At 41.9% G+C, this 17765-nt stretch overlaps 1 protein-coding gene across 4 annotated transcripts in view; it reads left to right on the top strand.

Moving 5' to 3' along the window:
* The window catches only part of IDUA (alpha-L-iduronidase), a 48179-nt gene that overhangs the window by 25255 nt on the left and 5159 nt on the right, over positions 1–17765 (top strand). For 2 of the 4 annotated variants that reach the window (XM_082336551.1, XM_082336554.1), the window contains 11 exons: positions 7836–7918; positions 8537–8644; positions 9300–9395; positions 9964–10166; positions 10572–10751; positions 12385–12601; positions 13198–13413; positions 14024–14145; positions 15464–15589; positions 16205–16281; positions 17076–17176. In XM_082336551.1, the coding sequence (XP_082192677.1) occupies positions 7836–7918; positions 8537–8644; positions 9300–9395; positions 9964–10166; positions 10572–10751; positions 12385–12601; positions 13198–13413; positions 14024–14145; positions 15464–15589; positions 16205–16281; positions 17076–17176 (1529 nt within the window). Of the gene's footprint in view, positions 1–7835; positions 7919–8536; positions 8645–9299; positions 9396–9963; positions 10167–10571; positions 10752–12384; positions 12602–13197; positions 13414–14023; positions 14146–15463; positions 15590–16204; positions 16282–17075; positions 17177–17765 lie in introns of those variants that run through there. The other 2 variants (XM_082336552.1, XM_082336553.1) reach the window with 2 other exon arrangements.

The raw sequence follows: 17765 nt of genomic DNA on the forward strand, positions 1-17765 counted from the left end.
AGTGATATATTCAAGTTAGACATACAGTTGCCTGTGGGCAGGTAAGAATTGGTATAGAAAGACACACCTGAAAGTACATCTGCCATGCAAATAGATCCAGGAGCAGCTGGACTTTGTCAGATGCCGTGTGCCACCCGTACTTTAGACATTAGAGAAGTACATCAGCTGAGAAGTCTAGCTGCAGATCTTCATACCTTCAGTATTTAGCTCCATGTTTTTCTTTTCTTAGACTGTTAGTTGTCTCATTACATGCTCCTCAATACAGATCTCACCAAGTGGAAAGAAGTTTTGAGAACCATAAGATGGAAAAAGTTAAACACCTGATAAAAGTAGCACACTGTGCATTAATGCAAAATTTCAGGTCCAGTTACAGCATGTGAGTGGAACCTATGAGCAACCTGAGCACTTGCAAGATGTACAGAGCAGGCTAAGTAGAGCATTGTTGAATGTGGTTCTAGTTGCACATTTGGCAGCAGGGAGGGCAATCATTCCAACTCCTTGTTGTGATATTACACAACAGTAGATAAGCTATGTCCTGTGCTATAGTTGGATTCACATACTTTTGGATTATATTTCCACATACAGCTAACAGGCAAAAGAATAGAGGGAGCATAGGCAGAAAATAAAGATGTGAAAATGAAGGAGTGACAATAACAGTACTGTGAAATGAAACCAGTAAGTCGAATATGTACTGTGGAGACTCATTACTGAAGGTGCAGTATTAGGCTGGGTGCTTGAATTAGAATGCTGCATGCATACAGAGAAGTGCTGCTTCTTTGAAAGAAAAGTTCAGTGACAGCTTTCCCAGGCAGTCCCAAAAGGAGTTATGTGCTTGAAGCAAGCTAGTTTTAGCACTTGGTTATCATTCCTCTTCCTTGTGCATCTGAAAAGTCACCCTTTAATCTTCATTATGGATTTAGTCTCCCTATCCCCTCTTCCCAAAATTTTTGTTTATAGTTGACATTATTTGGAGTTCCGTCATCAAGGATAGCATAAAACCACAATGAACATTTTACCTGTAGCCATGTGTTAGGCAGGAGGAAATTACTACCATACATCAAACTTCATCAGAAAGAAAGGTGTCCTCTAGCAGCTCATATACAGTGACTGAGCCTACCTTTCAGTCACTGACTAAGCCTTTAAATTTGTAGTAAAGAATCAGTCAAAAAGCATTTCCTACTACTGAATTCACCTTATCGTCATTTGATTACTTCCCTTCCTAAATGAATGTAGACACAACAGATCTCAACAAGGGATCACAAGATCTCACAACAGTCTAAATTATCGATGCCTAGATTATCTGATTGGATATGTTTGCATGTCTGGAGAGGCCAGATACTAAAATACCTTACATCTTTGCCTAAATTGCTATGCTTTCGTAGCCTGTTTCCCCTTTTACATCTTGAATTTGTTTTGAAAGGGGGAAGGGGGGGAGACACAACAGTCTAACAATATTTTCCTAGCAAGCTAACTCACCTCGGCACAGGAAGCTGTTGATGCTTTGTCTGCCTCTCTCTCTCTTCCCCCCACACACAGCACGCTCATTGCTGAAAGAAGGACTGAGACTGTGCTCACAAAAGCAGGCTGAGTAAGAAATGGAAAATCATAGGCTGTGATTAGCATCAGCTTGAAAGCATTCATTGTTTGCTTGCACTTCTGTGCATGTGAGTTTTAGCCAGATCACAACAATGATTTTGTGAGTTGCTTTGCAAGGTAAAGGTGAAATAATGCTGATTTCAAAGAGGAAAGAAGCTAATTAAGATGCCATATAAATCAAAGTCAATTCTATTTTTAGGTACTTAAAAAAATAAAAAGATTCAGCTGAATGCACAGCCTCCCGGCTGGCTTGTAGAAGAGGCAGTGATTTCCAATAAATAACAGATGGTTTATTTTGCATTTTTGATGCCAGTTTGTTCCTAAACCACAAAGATTCATACTCGGCCTTCTTTTTGCGCATGTATCATGCTGGTTGGTTGTGTGGATGGATTAACTGTGACAAGCTGTGACATCAGCAAGGGCTGGATGCTGCCTGGCTGTGTCGTTTTGTGATGCATCCTCCCGTTATTGCTGGGCTGACTCATTCACGCTATAGGGTGAGTGAATTATGTGTAGTATGGGCCCAGCATGGACAAAAGTCTTTGGCATTGTGCCTCTGTGCAGAAGCTGTGCCATAGTTGTAAAACAAGCAGATTTTCAGTCCCCGCTTACACAAATGATAGATCTGAGAAGTAAATGCAGATAAGTATTAATGCTAATAAATAAACCTGAACGTGATAAAATATGCTGGTTCTTTAGCATGGGTGCAGTAGTCTTTGGCCTTGCAACTTTGAAAAAGCCTCTGAATGAGGTTTTTGGTCTGCAAAGCATGTGTGAAAAGCACAGGCTGTGTTTTGCCTGGGGACTGCCAGGGAAAAAGAATGAGTGTTCATGAACCTGTAAAAGGTCAAGTGATTGTGGTTATTTTGGCATATGGGGATTTCTTGGAAGGGAGCTGATCGCTTCCTATGATCATACCTGTGATGATCATAGGAAGTGAGAGTAAGTAGAGCAAGAACATGGTAGAAGCAGCTCTGGTGTGAATGAGGACTGTATTGTCAGTTTCCACTGAAATCAAAAGCAGGAAGAATTGTTTATTAATCCAGGAGCCTGCTGATTTCATAGTTATTCATTAATGATCTTGTGCTTAAACCTGAAGTACCTATCTAGTAGGGTTTTTTTGGTTGACATTGAGGAAACCTGGAGCAATAACTGCTGGAAAGGCAGCCTCTGGAAAGGTGAATGCTCATGAGGGCTATTCTACCCTCCATATACTCTGAGGTATCATTTCCATAGTGCTTACAGTCCCTTAGGACCTTCTTTTAAGGTCTGGAGGTTTTTAAAGTACTCAGCAGAACAAGAAGCTCATGTGGTTGAGCTCATGTGGTTGGTGGTTTTAGGAGCAAACAAGGTCTTTGTAAGAGCCTGAACTTTAAACTGGCTTCATTTCTTTCCTCATAGCCACAAAAGTAAGTAAAAAACGAGAAGGCAGGATCCTTTTGTGTTGTAAGAGAGACTTGGACGGCAACAAGTTGCCCTCTTGGAAAAGACAAACTTGCTGACTTTCCCTATCCAGAGCTTTTGACCTTCATCTTGAAGATGCTGTGCTCACAGCTTATGTGCTTCACTGTCACTTCAACAGCCTGCTCTCCTGGCTAAAGAAATAAGATAGTTACTTCTGAAGACAGTTCCTTCTGGAGGACCTGGTAGCAGCAGAAGTTTGAACTGGCATAGTTTATTTGTATTTGTCCCTACATCTTTCCAGTGAACATCTTGGCTTTGGACGCTGAGCTCCTCTCCAGGTTAGATGGGCACTTGTCTCTGTTCTGGAGTTTTGTCATCCCTAAAATGGCATCATGGACTCCAGAAAGCTGGTAAGCAACTTCCTTGGCACACTGTATCTAAGGATGCTCCTGATAGTACTCACCTACTGCCACAACTGTTTACTCTTTATTTACTCTTGAGAGGGGAAATTTAATTATTATTCATATTTACATTCATCAGAACAACAGTGACTGTGTTACCATTGGTCCACATCCTGGCACCATGGCCAAGGCAGTGTATGGTTGCAGGAACCAGCTTACAAGGCCAGACAAAGATGGTCTGGCACACAGCTAAGCATCTCTATCAAATGAATAGTGGTATGTAATATGATCATTATCTCAGCAGACACCATAGCAGGGTAGTATCTTAGACTACACTTTCACTTCTCCCTAGGACTGTGACACAGAAAACCTCCCACACAGCAGGGTTTTTTTTAGGTGGCTCCCTCATGGAGTGCACCTTTCAAGTCTGAGGTTGGCCAATACCCTGCTGAAAAATTTTGTTTACTGTTAAGATGTCGTTTGCACCTCTCCTCTGCCAGCGCCTTGTGCCAGTTTTCTGTCTGTATTTCTTGGGTGCATTTGGCACTAGGCGATCAATCTTTCCCAGCAGAAGTTCCCAGTGAGGATGTAAGCAGGCCTTGGGAGTGGTATTAGCCAGCCACTATGGCCAATCTACCAGAAGAGAGGCTGTTCTCAGACATTGGTGAAAGCAAGCCAGATTATGTTAGTTTCTGATGTGTGTGGTAACTGTGTCCACCAGAAATGCAAAGGCAGGCCACACCAGCTGAGTGAGAATGTCAGGATGAGAATGGCACTACTCCAGGATATAGATATTTCCTGATCGTATCAGTCCTAGGCCAGGCAAAGCTCTCTTCAGTAGAGTAGCTCTGTTGGTGGTTACCCTACATGTTACCTTTGAGTTCCTAAAGGGGCTGTGACGTACTGACAGGGGTCAGCCGCCAGGCTTCCTATCCCAGGAAATTTTGTTCAATACATTAAAATAAAGTTTGATAAAGTTAACTTGATGTATTATCAGAGATTCAATACTTGACTGAAGATTACCTGGAATTGAAACACTCCCTGCCTGTGTTTTTCTTGCTCACTTCTCTGTAGATAAGATATTTGGTCCAATGTCTGTGTGTGCACTTGCTTTCCGGGGTGTGCAACTGTATCCCTGAACAGGATCAACCCAGGGCAGAAGAGAAGCAGCAGATGCTGGGCACAGGAGGGAAGCTGTAGCTGTAGGCTAAGGAGCAGTATCCACAGCTGTGCTAACTGGAGCAGATCTGACTGTGATGCAAGGTGTTGACAGCCAAAGCTAGCTTACCCCTGCTCTCCCAAGAGATTAAATTTGTGAATGGGAGCAGGCTGAAAGTGGCATGGATAAGAAGCATAACGTGATTCTCTTACAACACTTTGGCAAGCTGTCCAGTAGCTGCCTATGCACCTGAAAAGAATTTCCGTCCATACTACAAAAACCTTACTGCACCAGCAGGTCCTAGGTCAGATATACAGAGCTGTTTTGAACAACTTTGACAATGTCAAGTGAATTTATCCTGGGTCAAGGATTTACCTTCTCACGTGCCTGTGACACTTTTGATCTGGTCTTCAGTGTCCTAAAATTATATTTATAGCACTCCTGGTAACACAGTTGAGCCAATCTTCCCCATACAGAATGTTTGTAAATAATACCAGCTTGTGAGGTTCCTGCTGTGCCTCACACAGCAGCCACCATGGCTTCCAGACAGTGCATGGCATGCAACCCTGCAAGCCAAATTCTAGTGATCCTGTATAGATTATAAAAAAAAGCATCGGTTCCACATCAGAAAAGTAGTACGGGTAATGATAAGATCAAGATCTGAGAAAGCGGCAATCCTATCAGTCAAGTAATCATTTTATTAATAGGAGCATACTGCCTAATCCATTTGCAAGCAAGAAAAGATTCTCATAACGTGACAGATCAGCCAAACAATGTACAAAGTACTTCTACACCTACACACATAACACAAGATCTCATGTACTGTCACTTCAGTCGTGGCTAGCAATCACATTCTCTTTTAAATGTTTTATTTAATTGATACAAGGGGAAAAATGTACATGTGCTGGGATCTTAAGTGTACATGCATCAGATAGGCAGCCTTATTTACCCATATGTTTTCACATAGTGCTGTGTAGACCTTAGACTGGAGTCAGGAAGACGGTGGTTCCTTGCTATTATCTAAATGGCGTTATTAAGTTTTTACGAGACAGTAGAGTTAATCATTCCTATGCTCACTGACTGTAAGTCCGCATGTAAGCACATATTTCAATAGAACACAGGGTACAACTGGAAATAGTTAATGGATCTGAGGGAGCAGAGCTACCTTTTGCAACAAAGTATTTGTCTTTGAACTTTGGAATAGGACTGTCGGACTTTTTTTTTAACCTCTGTCTAAGCCAAAACACCCCCCTAGTTCCAAATGGCCATCCTTTAGTTCAACAGTAACTTCTAAAATGCTCTTATGGATACTAAAGTAAATAAATATCTTTCGGCTATTTGCATCTTTCACAGCTGCACCATTTGACTGGGAGGAACTGCAAGCCCATCAGTGGCTGCAGACATGACAATCTCTGTCATGGTGGAAGGACATACTTTAAAAGAGAAAAGCCAGCTTCACGTCTTTGGTAAAGGAGTGTGACCATGCTGGGGCTAAGATTGTGTGCCTGGTTACATCACAGGTGGAGCTGGTACGGTGGACATGGCTTATGTTACATTTGTTTTGCCTGACCTGTTTTCCTTTTCTAGATCACAGTCAGAGATGCTGATGGCACTTTGTCCTCTTCAGGTTGCTCAGTTCCCTTCTTTATTCACTAGGCAATTCTGTCAGGCCTTCTTAATTCTCTGAGAACTTCAGGATTGCTATTACAGATTCTTCACTGAAACTTTCCCTTGGCTAGAAAGCACAGAGGAAGAGCCTCAATCTAAGAGGCTCAGAAATGCATAGGAAGGCACAGAAAGAAACAAGTTGTGGATCTCAGCACAGAGCCCAGTATTGATTTAAGAGATCTGCTGACTGCCCATTCTCACTTTTTATCCTGTCTGCCCAGCATGCCTTGCTAGCACTGATCATTTACAGGATCTGTAAGTGATTGTCTCTCCCTGTTCCATCCTATCCTAGGACATTCCATCTGCAGTTCACTTGTGCACCTTTCCACCCAAGCAGAGGCAAGGTGCCTAGGAAAGAGTAGGCAAGACAGCAAAGGCAGAGCTCAGGCTGCACTGTACCAGAGAAATTAGGTGTAGTGCTCTGGCGAGGCTGGAGAAATCAGCTTTGAAAGGTGATGGCAAGACCCTGATCAGCCCTCCTATATGACCAGGGCTGGACTTATCTCAAGGGTGCTTACAAAGCCTTTTTGTTCAGGGCATACTGAGGTCAGAATTTGGGCACCAAGCCAAGGCTGTGCCTTGGGCCAAATCACAGTAAGTCACATTGCCAGAATATTGTCAACAGAAGTTCATTTTTAATTCCTATTTGGCACTTCATACTGGCAAAACTTCTCTTGCCCTGTCAGGTTTCAGTTAGATCAGACGACAAGTTCAGAAGTTATGGGAAATCATACACTGACCCACATATTACATTATATTTGTTTTCACTGGATACCAGGCAAGAAAAGCCTTTCAGGAATTTAAAGCATATCTTCAAATATGTCGTAGATAAATTGCAAACACCAGTTTTCATCCCCTGGGTAAAAGAACTCCAGTGTTCCCATGAAGGTACGTGCCCAAATTTTTCTACCTGTGCTCCTGCAAGATTCGCTGACACAAAGGGGTGCATCATGGAGTTACTCCTAAGTCCTTGAACACATGTCTTGAAAGCTGGGTAAAAGGATTGCAGCCTGAGATCCTGGGACTACAGGAGAAATAGTAAACAAATGCTAACAATGAAGTAAAAATTACATTTTGTGCATAAATTCATCATTCTTTGAAAGATACAAAATTACTTCTCAGCCGGACCTAAACCCATAAGAAGTGCTACTAAGAAAGCTATATTATATATTGCAAATTAAGAGAACATTAAGAAAGACTGTGTATGAGAGAAGGTAGAAACCAGCTGGCCTAGCAGGAGGTAGTCAAATGGAAACTGAAAAAACAGCTTATCCAAAAAAAGTCTAGGTAAATTTCACTTCAGCAAAGAGTTAGAAATCTTGATATCCTGTTAAAATCTCAAACTCCAGCAAGCAAGTTCATTACATTGCTTCTATTGCTGCTGCTGGAATAGGAAAAAGGGCATGGATTGGACAAGAAACATGACTTGCTTATGGTGAACACCCGTTACCTTAGCGGAAGGAAGTTTGTGTACAATTACAAGAACCCTAGTTACATGTAAATTTTGAGAGCCAAAAGACAGCAGCCATCTGACCCATTATCTGCAACTAAGTGCCACCTTTGCTATAGTATTTACATTTGTACTTTTTATTACCTGTATTCTTCAGAGTGATGAATGGGAAACCTCACTACAATTTTACTGCCTTGGATAACCTTATGGATCGCCTGTGGGAAAATAAGCTAATTCCAGGTAAGGGCAGCTCCATACCTCCACAACTTGCTACATCTGTTTGCCCATGTTTTGCAACCATCAGAAAATTCTTAGAGAGCTCTGCCAAAGCTGATGTTAATAAAAATTCATTATTTTCCTACTTGCCTTTGCCTCATGTCCATGTAAGTGTAAACAGTGTGAGCAAAACAGTATTAGAGCATTTAAGACAACACAAATGGTTTTACATTGCTTTCAACAACAAAGTTTGAGATGTATAAATTGGGAAATGAGATCTCTTGAAGAGGAGAAAGCTTTGTACCCATTAATGTGTACCTAAAAGGGCCAAAGAAGCAGATACTCAAAGTATAGCTTCCCTTGAATTTCTGCAAACATCCACTGTTTAAAGTTCCCTCTGAGCCCTGAATTTATGATGGTAAGTATTAGTATTGATTACTATAGTCATTGACAAATAACAAGTGTGAGCAACCTCAAATCTGAAATACTCCTGGTGGGGACATGTAGAAACAGGAAAGAAAGCCCATTTAATGTTGCTTCTTCATTAACAAGTTTGTTTCAGGTAATCCAATAACCCCTTTGTTAATCAAAAGGAGGCAACGTTCACAAAAAAAGGAGACCAATCTTTTGTGTCTTTTTTAGGATTTGAATTGATGGGGAATCCATCAGGATATTTTTTAGATTTTGAAGATAAAGAACAAGTAGTAAGGTGGAGAAACTTAATTACAGTTCTGGCCAGCAGATACATAGGTAAGTTCCAAAAAAAAAAAAAAAAGAACAAAAAGGCCCACTTATTTATTCTGTTGTAATCCCTTCTAACTACCTGAAAAATTTCTGTGTATTGTGTTCAAGACCCTGGATTTCAGCACAGAACAGGAAAAAACCCATGCCAGAACAGACAATGGGATAACAGCCCCTTTTTTTGCTTATCCATGACCACCATCCTGAATGAGTAGTGTGTTCAGGATAGCACATTTGGCCTGCCTCTGAGGACTGACTTTTAACTTCATTATGTTGTTGTGGTTGTAAACCACCAGCTTGCACTAGGGCGTGATAACCTGAATACTTCCCACATGCCAGCTTCAAATATCTATAATGAGACAGAAGCCTCAACCTGAATTAAGGCTAGGTGAGTGCCCTAACCACACGGCTGTAATTCACATCACCTCCCTTTCACCTTTCACTTTTTCAAGTATTGCTGCATTTCATCAAAAACGAGATCATTTTGAAACTATCAAAATCACATTTCCCTCATTATTAAAAATAGATAATATTTATACCCTGTTGTGACTATGGGTGCTGAGCCTCGCCTGCAGCCCTAATTGATAGGATAGTCTGGATCAGTGATTAATTGATAGGGTTGTCTGAATATGCAGCTCACTGATAAATGAGGCCTCTCCTACAGATAGGTATGGATCAGAGCATGTTGCTAAATGGAATTTTGAAACGTGGAATGAACCAGACCACCACGACTTTGACAATGTGTCTATGACAGTGAAAGGTAAGCATGTTTTGGAGCACTCACTAGTGTAGTAAAGTGAGACAGGTGTGTGGGGTGGATGGAGGGGTGACAGTGAGAAAGGAGAGATGCTGGCAAAGAAATAAAATAGATAGGAGAGAGAAGGAATGTGAAAGGTATACCTAGTCTGTTTTGCTAAGGTCGTGTTACTGACTACACTTTGTTCCCTGCTTGGACATCAGTATAAATACAGGGATAGTAGAACAGGAAAAACAGAACAGGAGTTACACTAAGAAGGTGCAGTTCATTATTTAGATATAAAGTACGGTTACTGAGAGTAAGGGGGTGAAGGGTGGAGTAAGAGGAAAACTGTTCATTGACAGATGCATGATTTGGGAACCTGTCCTCAGAAGACGTTTGGAAGAACCTTGTGAATGCAGCTGAGGTTTTGGTGTCTTCTCATGTTGTCAGTGCATAGGAAAGAGTAGCCTCAGTTTGTGAGGTCCTGCCAATAAATGCAGTAATAGAGTTATAACATCTCCCTGTAGTTTTAGGTCAAGATTCTATTTTGAATTGTCATCTTTGATATATGCATCTGCTTGGACTTCAGGGTTTCTCAACTATTATGATGCTTGCTCAGAAGGATTAAGAGCAGCCAGTCCTCTACTAAAATTTGGAGGGCCTGGGGATTCCTTCCACCCCTTACCCAAGTCACCCATATGCTGGAGTCTTCTGTGTCATTGCTACAATGGAACCAACTTCTTCACAGGGGAGACTGGTGTAAGGCTGGACTACATCTCTCTCCATAAGAAGGTCAGTCCAAGATTTCAGTTTAAGACTGTTGTTTTAATCAATTCAATCCAAGTTACGTTGATTTCCGTATAAGTGTCCAGCCTATAGCAGGAAGCATGGCTACCTATTCTAACAAAACTTTGAAGATGTTCAGTGGCAAGACTTCAACTAAAAGCAAATTTGCCTTTGCCTAATTCCCAGGGGGAAACAACTCCTCTACCTCTTTTCCAGTTTATATTCTAGGAGGAGCTCATGCAAACAGCACATGCTGTAATGGATTAGGTAAAAATACTATTACTGTCTGCCCACAGCTCCTCAGGGACTCCAGGAACATGTTTTCAGAATATATTTATGTCTGTATGTTATGTCTGTGTGTTTACTACTGTTTGCTCACTTTCACTAAGCAGATATGAAATATTGTTGCAGGGAGGTGGGAATTCTCTCTACATCTTGCAACAAGAAGTAGAAGCAGTTGAACAAATTCAGAAGCTGTTTCCAAATTTTGCTTCTGTTGCCATATACAATGATGAAGCAGATCCAATGGTTGGATGGTCCATTCCACAACTGTGGCGAGCTGATGTGACCTATGCAGCTATGGTTGTAAAGGTAACTCAGTTCATTGACAGTCTTGTCACAGTAGGGTCTCCTGATCTATTAAGGCAGTTGCAAAAGTAGACTTACAGTCAATTTTTAAGCAGCTACTCAGAATAATAGGTCCAACAAAAAGGGAGCTCCCTATTGATACAGCTAGGGTTTCCTTGAATAGTCTGTTTTCAGTAGCTTTATTTAGTTTGTATTAGTCTTCTTCATCTTCCCTTTAAAAAAAATCCAACTGGTTTAAAAAAATAAAACAAACCTAGCATTCCATGTGTTGGAGAATATGTCAGATATTGTATACAGTCCCCCAGTTAGGTCCACCTGATAAGACTATACCCACACATGCTCTCTCCATGTAATACTACTGCTGTCATCTCACTGCTGCTAGCTATCAGCTCACTTACATGAGACATTATTTCCCAGCTCCTTCATAAGTTTATCTCATCAAGAGACAATCAGGTGTAATTAAGAAGTCCCTTGAGCTCTCAACATAAGCCCATTCTTTGGTTTTGGATAATAACTGTACACATGGTCTTATTAATTACTGCTAGTCATTACTGCTGTTGATCAGAAAAGCAGAAGGAGAAGAGAATGCTCAGCATTCCTGCCGTGCAGGAAGTATAGCCTGGCCGCAGAGCAAGCTCAGCTCTTGCCCCTGCATAGCAACAGTTCCCACTTGAGGCCTGTTGTTTTGTGATCCACTATACACTATACAGCATCCAGAGTCCAAGTGCTCCTGTGCAAAGTAGTAATTCCCAAACCTGGGAGCATGTATGTCACCCTGAAACAAGATATGTCTTATCAGCTGCTTCTGTGGAGACAAAGGCTCCCAGCTCCTTTAGGCTGCATACAGAAGCAGTCTTCTCCAAAGCAACAAGTCACTGCATTGCAGGGAGCTTGTGAGAGCAAACAACAGTGTTTATAAAGACATGGTGATATGAAGGGAGAAAAAAAGACAGATCCAATGGAAAATTAAGATTTGGGTGGATAGGAGCTGGAGCCCTGTGTTCCTTCAGGGACACAATTATGAGACCTTTTTAGTTGTCAGCCTTCTGAAGTTCTGTTTGATTCTGATACTTAGGCACAATCTGGTAAACAGAGAGCTTGGGAGCTCTGACCTTTTCCAGGAAAGCAGCACAGCGACCAATGAAATACCAGGAGAACTAATTCCATGTTAGCATCAAGTGGGTAAAATTGGTTACTGAGGAACAGAATCCAGGACCAGCTCCCAGACACTTGTGTAATGGGTACGAAGTAACTCCAGAATTGGAGAACTATTTAGATTTAATTCATATGGTAAATCAAGATTACTAATTTAATATTCAAGACAGAGGAGCATCATTTGTAGTGCAGTAGCGAAGGAAATACATTCATACTTTATGCAGAGTACTAGTAATAGTTATTTCAGAGACTTTTTACTGGCAAAACTATATGGATACTTCAAATTTTCCAGTGATTAATGTATTACCTAAAGAACAGTTTCTTCATGAGTTGTGAGGAACAGTTTAGTTCTTCAAACTTTTCTAAATGGCAGAGTGACAGCTCTTTTCAATATACTGTAAAGATTTAAAAAAAATACAGACGTCGTGTATTTCTTGGATTTTCTCCAGGGTGAAGTTCTATCTTCTCTATGACATTGTAGGTAATCATCCAGCATCAAAACCTGCTCATTTCCAAAGCCAACAACACCATCAACTACACACTGCTGAGTAATGACAATGCCTTCTTGAGCTACTACCCCCATTACTTCACACAGCGGACTCTGACAGCACGTTTTCAGATGAACAATACAAAGCCACCTCATGTCCAGATGGTGCGGAAGCCAGTGCTGACTGTCATGGGCTTGCTGGCACTGCTAGGTATAGTAACCACTGATTAAAGAGCACATCAATAACCTCTTCTACCTAGAAGCTTCCTGCTTACGAGAGATTATTCCAAGCCATTTCACCATTGATAAAGCAGGATTTCTCGTATGTTCTGTATACCAGCTGCGTTAAGAAAATCAAACTTCATTTCCTCTGAGAAATTAATAGCTCAGGAGATGTTCCTGACAGTCTGTTATCCATTTGATTTAATTTACTGCTTTCTTTATACTCTCTGTATGCCAACCACTCCTTTTTTGTTGACTGGTACTCCCCTCTTGTGCCATCACATCAGGCTGCAAATGTCTTTAAGAAATCCCCACAGCTGGAAGACCCACACAGCATATTAAAGGAAGAACTTAATTCACTGTTACATGCTTAGATGTTGCTACCTGAACTGCTAAGCATAAGAACTGCTGCAGTATGTCCATGCTCTGCTGTTGTAAAATAAGCCTGACTGAATGCTATACCTGGTAAAATAAGCTAGAACATAGCTTAACTTACAAATCGCCATATTTTGACCCTTCCTGTATCAGAAGCTGCTACAGGACTGACTAGCAGTGATGCTTACAGAGTTGTCACATTTTTTAAAGGTGAAAAGCAGATTTTTGCAGAAGTGAACAGCAGCGAAGGCAAAAGCATTCAGAACAGCACAATTGGTGTCCTGGCATCTGTGCACACCCCAAGTGAGATGCAACCCTCAGACAGCTGGCAAGCTACTCTACTGATGTATTCAAGTGAGGATAACAGGACTTCATCCAACATCAGCACTGTCACAGTGAATGCCACCCACTTCCCCAAACTTAGAGGTAAACAAACATCATGTAGGCAGCTCCCATAATTGATCTTTAGGATAGAACATCTGCTGAAACACTTCTGCTGAGTTGCCTTTCATTGCAAGAATGAGTTTCATTTGCTAACTTTCTCATTTTTTGGGCACTCCCAGATTTTCTGAGATATGATGGTGCTCTTCTAGGAAGGATTCTTTCCTAATGCCTGCACTTCGACCCTGCCTTTAATGGCAGCTGCAAGTGTCACCTTTTTGGACAGTTATTAATCTCAGAGTACTTGGCTGGATATTGCCAGGCAACAATTCCCTTACTGGAATGACTCCAAGACAGCCAACATGACCACATCATTACATGGTTGATGCAGTTATCCAACAAATGTGTGCAGCACCTGTGCAAAAAATAAGAGGGTTTCAATTCTGGTTGTGGAAGTAATAGCTTGAAATTTAAACTTGGCAAATTGTAGAGCCTTGTAAGAGTGCTAGCCTCGTGACTTTCCAGTGGAAGCCAGGCTCTGAAGTGCTGAAATCACTTTCGAGTAGGTAGACCTAAACACCTTCTGCTAAATTAATTCTTGTCAATCTTTAAATCCAAGTAAAGAGTTTACTCTATTTCATTTGTGTTCCTAAAGAGATGGTGTATGTGACCTATTACCTGGATAACAACCAAACCAATCCCTACCTGAAGTGGAAAAAGCTAGGAAGCCCTGACTTTCCTTCGCCAGAACAGTTCCAGCAAATAAGGGATGATGAGGTATGACCATGTGTTTGCTTGAAGTGTTACATGGGTAAAGTGCTTGTGAGTTGGTTAACTACACCTAAAGAGACAAGAAATCAGCTCAGGTAGTCAAAATTTCCTTAGCCGACAGTCATACGTGTCTTATATACCTATGAAAATGCATTTGCAGTCACGCAGAGAAATGTAGCTGATGATACACAACTGATACCTTTGCATTTATGTTATACAAGAGACTAAATATAGATGACCAACTTCTTTGCTACTGGCCTACCCTTAACTAAGCAGGCAGAGTTGCTCCAGAGCAAGTTCCACCTTCTCTCTGAAACTTCAATGAGCTTTGAGACCCTTTCTGTTCTGTCTCTCCAAATAAGTCACATGGCCCTGTGTATGTTACAGAAGGGCCACATTGCTGCATTAGAGAGTTGAAATGAACCCCCTTCAATAACAGAAAACAAACAGCTCCCTGAGGTGGACACTGCCCAGTGCAAGTTCAGAAGACACTTGGCATCTCTTAAGGGCTCACAGGGAGGCCTGCAGTTTCCCCTCATGCTCACCAGTTCTGAATGCACCCCAGAGGGGACTGTGGAGTAAGTCCTCTCTGAGGACTCCTCTTCTCCCTCCTGAGAAAAGCCATGCCCAGATTACTTAATGTATGTCAGAATATGTGAGCAGCCTGTCACTTTAACTCCCTCTTCCATAGTTTCCCTATGCATTCAGACCCATGGGCTAAAATAAAGGAGGCCACCTTTATCCCCTTCAGGGCCCATAGACAGTAATTGGTTTCTGACTTTGGTGTACAGTACTATGTTTTCTCTTCCCAGTCACCATAACTCACTATTGCTAAGGCCTGTGGGATAGTATAGGAGCCATCAGATCTTCCTTCAACAGGGCAGCAGCAAGGTTTTAGATACTTTTGGCCACCTGGTGAAGCCTCATCCTCAGAGACCCGCTGAGCAGCTGTTGTAGCTAGCAATAGCTTTCACTGCACACTGGGAATCCATAGCTAAGAGACAGGGATGTGGTTTGTAAAGACCACTAGCCTGAAGGGCATACATGGGAAGTTACTAAAAGTGACAGATTGCACAAAGGTCGTTTACGATCAACCCAGTTTGTGAGATGGACAAACCCTCTGTTTCCTGAAGAGCTCGAAAACAGGCGAGATAGATAGAAAAGTCTCCCAGCTTGAAGAACTTTGATGGCACTTATCAGTACCAACTCTACTGGAAATTTACAGTCCCAAAGTAAATACACTGTCACTTTACACTGATGTAACAGCTGGCCTTTAAGTGCTGTAATGCAATATTATTCACAACACTTCTCTTTGGCTCCCCAGGACCCGGTGGCAACAGGCCCATTCCCATTTCCTGAAGGTGGCATCCTGACACTGAAGCAAGACTTTCCCGTTCCCTCAGTCTTTCTTATCCACATCTGTGCAAGACCCCGATCTGTTCCTGATCAAGTATGTGTTGTATTCTGCTGTCAGGCTCACCAAATTAGAAACTGCTTCCTGCTTTAAGTCTGACTAAGAAGAGCTGGGCTAGCATATAGGCCTTTATTTGTGGCTGCTTAGTAAATAAACAATTCTTCTCTCCTTTGATGAGAAGGCTCTCCAAGACATAATTCAAGATAAAGCATTCCACAGAAAGTGATAGGAGCAGTCACTGAGATAAATGCAAGTTTTTCCATGGTAGGAAAATAATAATGCGGTACTGGGAAGTGCAGTATCTTTTTTAAAATCACATTGTGTGCTACCAGGCTTGACAACAGCTCTCCAGTTAATAATTGATAGCTAAAAATAGAATGGAATCATGGCTGTCATAGATTAGACATCTGTATCTGCTCATTCAGTCTCACCCATGTTCATAGCAGTGCCCAGAGCCTCTGAAAGTCCTTGGCAAGGATGACAAGTTGGAGACATAGACTACAAAGCCACAGAGCCAGGAATTTTGGTTTTTCCCCTGGTCTCAGTGGAAAGAATCAATGCAAATAATTAGTAACGAAGGATGAACACAGAAATCTGACCTGGCTGATTGGTTTGTACAGTTTTCTTACATGGGCATGTGTCTTTGGACAGGTGACCGGTGTTCGTTTGATCCCTCTCACAAAGGGGCAGGTCATTGTGTTGTGGGATGATGGCTGTGTAAATTCAAAGTAAGTAGCTTTTAAAATAAAATGGATATAACCTCATTACCAGCACATTACTCCCTAAGTTGCCACCAGTTCTACAAAGTGAAATGAGTTCACAAATTAATGACTGCTTGCTCCTTGAGAGACATTACAGTGTATTTGTCTGACAAAATGAACTGTAGGACCTACATGCAGTAACTATGGAGAGCAACCCTGACTAATTTGTGGTCTTAGCAAGGGAATCTGCCTGTTGCTCACCAGCATCCAATGGCATTTTTGAGGGACTTGCCTTCAGCACAACAGACAGGAAAATCCGTGATAAAAGTTATATTAGCAGCAGGTGCCTAGGTGGGATCTTGCACATCCCTGGTAGGGGATGTGAGCTGGAAGGGAAAACCTCCAGTTCCTTGCTCCAGCAAGCTGTACTAGACTGGAAACTCTGCAGGTGGACTGTCAGAGACAATCCAGTGTACATCCAGACTCCCTCAGGAAGCACTGACTTAGCTCCTTTTAAGCCAGTTTCCCTAGACTCTTCAGTCTTGATAACCCTGGTTTCGGAGTAAAGATGCTTAACAGTTTGTGATGCTGCAGGTACCCAATATAGCAAGTCAAGTCAGTCTGGGTGTCCTTCTGTGGGCTGCTGGAGCCATGGTTCTTCCGAATACTGACAATTCATGCCATCCCACGTTTGTTAGGAATGAGTCAACTGAATATTTCCTTTTTTTGGACTCCTTTATTGAAATGGCCTTGAGATGAGGATTTGATTGCTCACTGCATTATCAGTTGTATTTACTGAGCTGTCTGGTTTTCTTTTCTAGATGTATAAAGACATTTGAAGTGGAGTTCTCACCAGATGGAAAAGCATACCAACGGATTAATGCCAAAAATACAATATTCACTCTCTGGGTCTACAGTCCAGGTAAGGCAATAATACGCATACTATGTAATCTGTCATGTTAATAGTGCCACTCATGAGTGTGTGAAACATCATTTAGTAACTATTGAAGGTACGTAGCTTGCTATTGATACACACTCCCGTCACAAATAAAAGCACGTCCCTTGCTTTAGGACCACTTTCTCAGTGAAAGCCATATTCTCAAGGTCAAGCACTAATTGGCAAATAGTCATGAGGGCATTATTAGGAGTGTTGCCATGAGTAAATTCCCTGTCACAGAAACCAAAGTCACCTAGCTGCAGGCCTGGCAAGCTCTGAGAGGGAAAGCAGCACTTTTGTCTCTATCTGTAGCTGGTGTAAAAGCATGCAAAAATGAGAACAAAAAAAGTTGCTCCACATGACCAGAGCTTGGTGTTGTGCTCTTGGTAGTAGACTCACAGCAAGCCAGATCTGAGGTTTGGGCTCAGTTCCACAGGTATTGGCCATGCCTTTGCCTAAATGTGTGCCGTGCTCTTGGGGCAGGGCAGTAGAAGCAAACTGCCTTGGTAACACTGGTTTTGTACCACTGAGTCTTGAGGTGTTAGACTGCCTAAGGAAATGGCATCAACACACA

Source organism: Platalea leucorodia (assembly GCF_965183815.1).
Source record: "Platalea leucorodia genome assembly, chromosome: Z".
NCBI lineage: Eukaryota > Metazoa > Chordata > Aves > Pelecaniformes > Threskiornithidae > Platalea > Platalea leucorodia.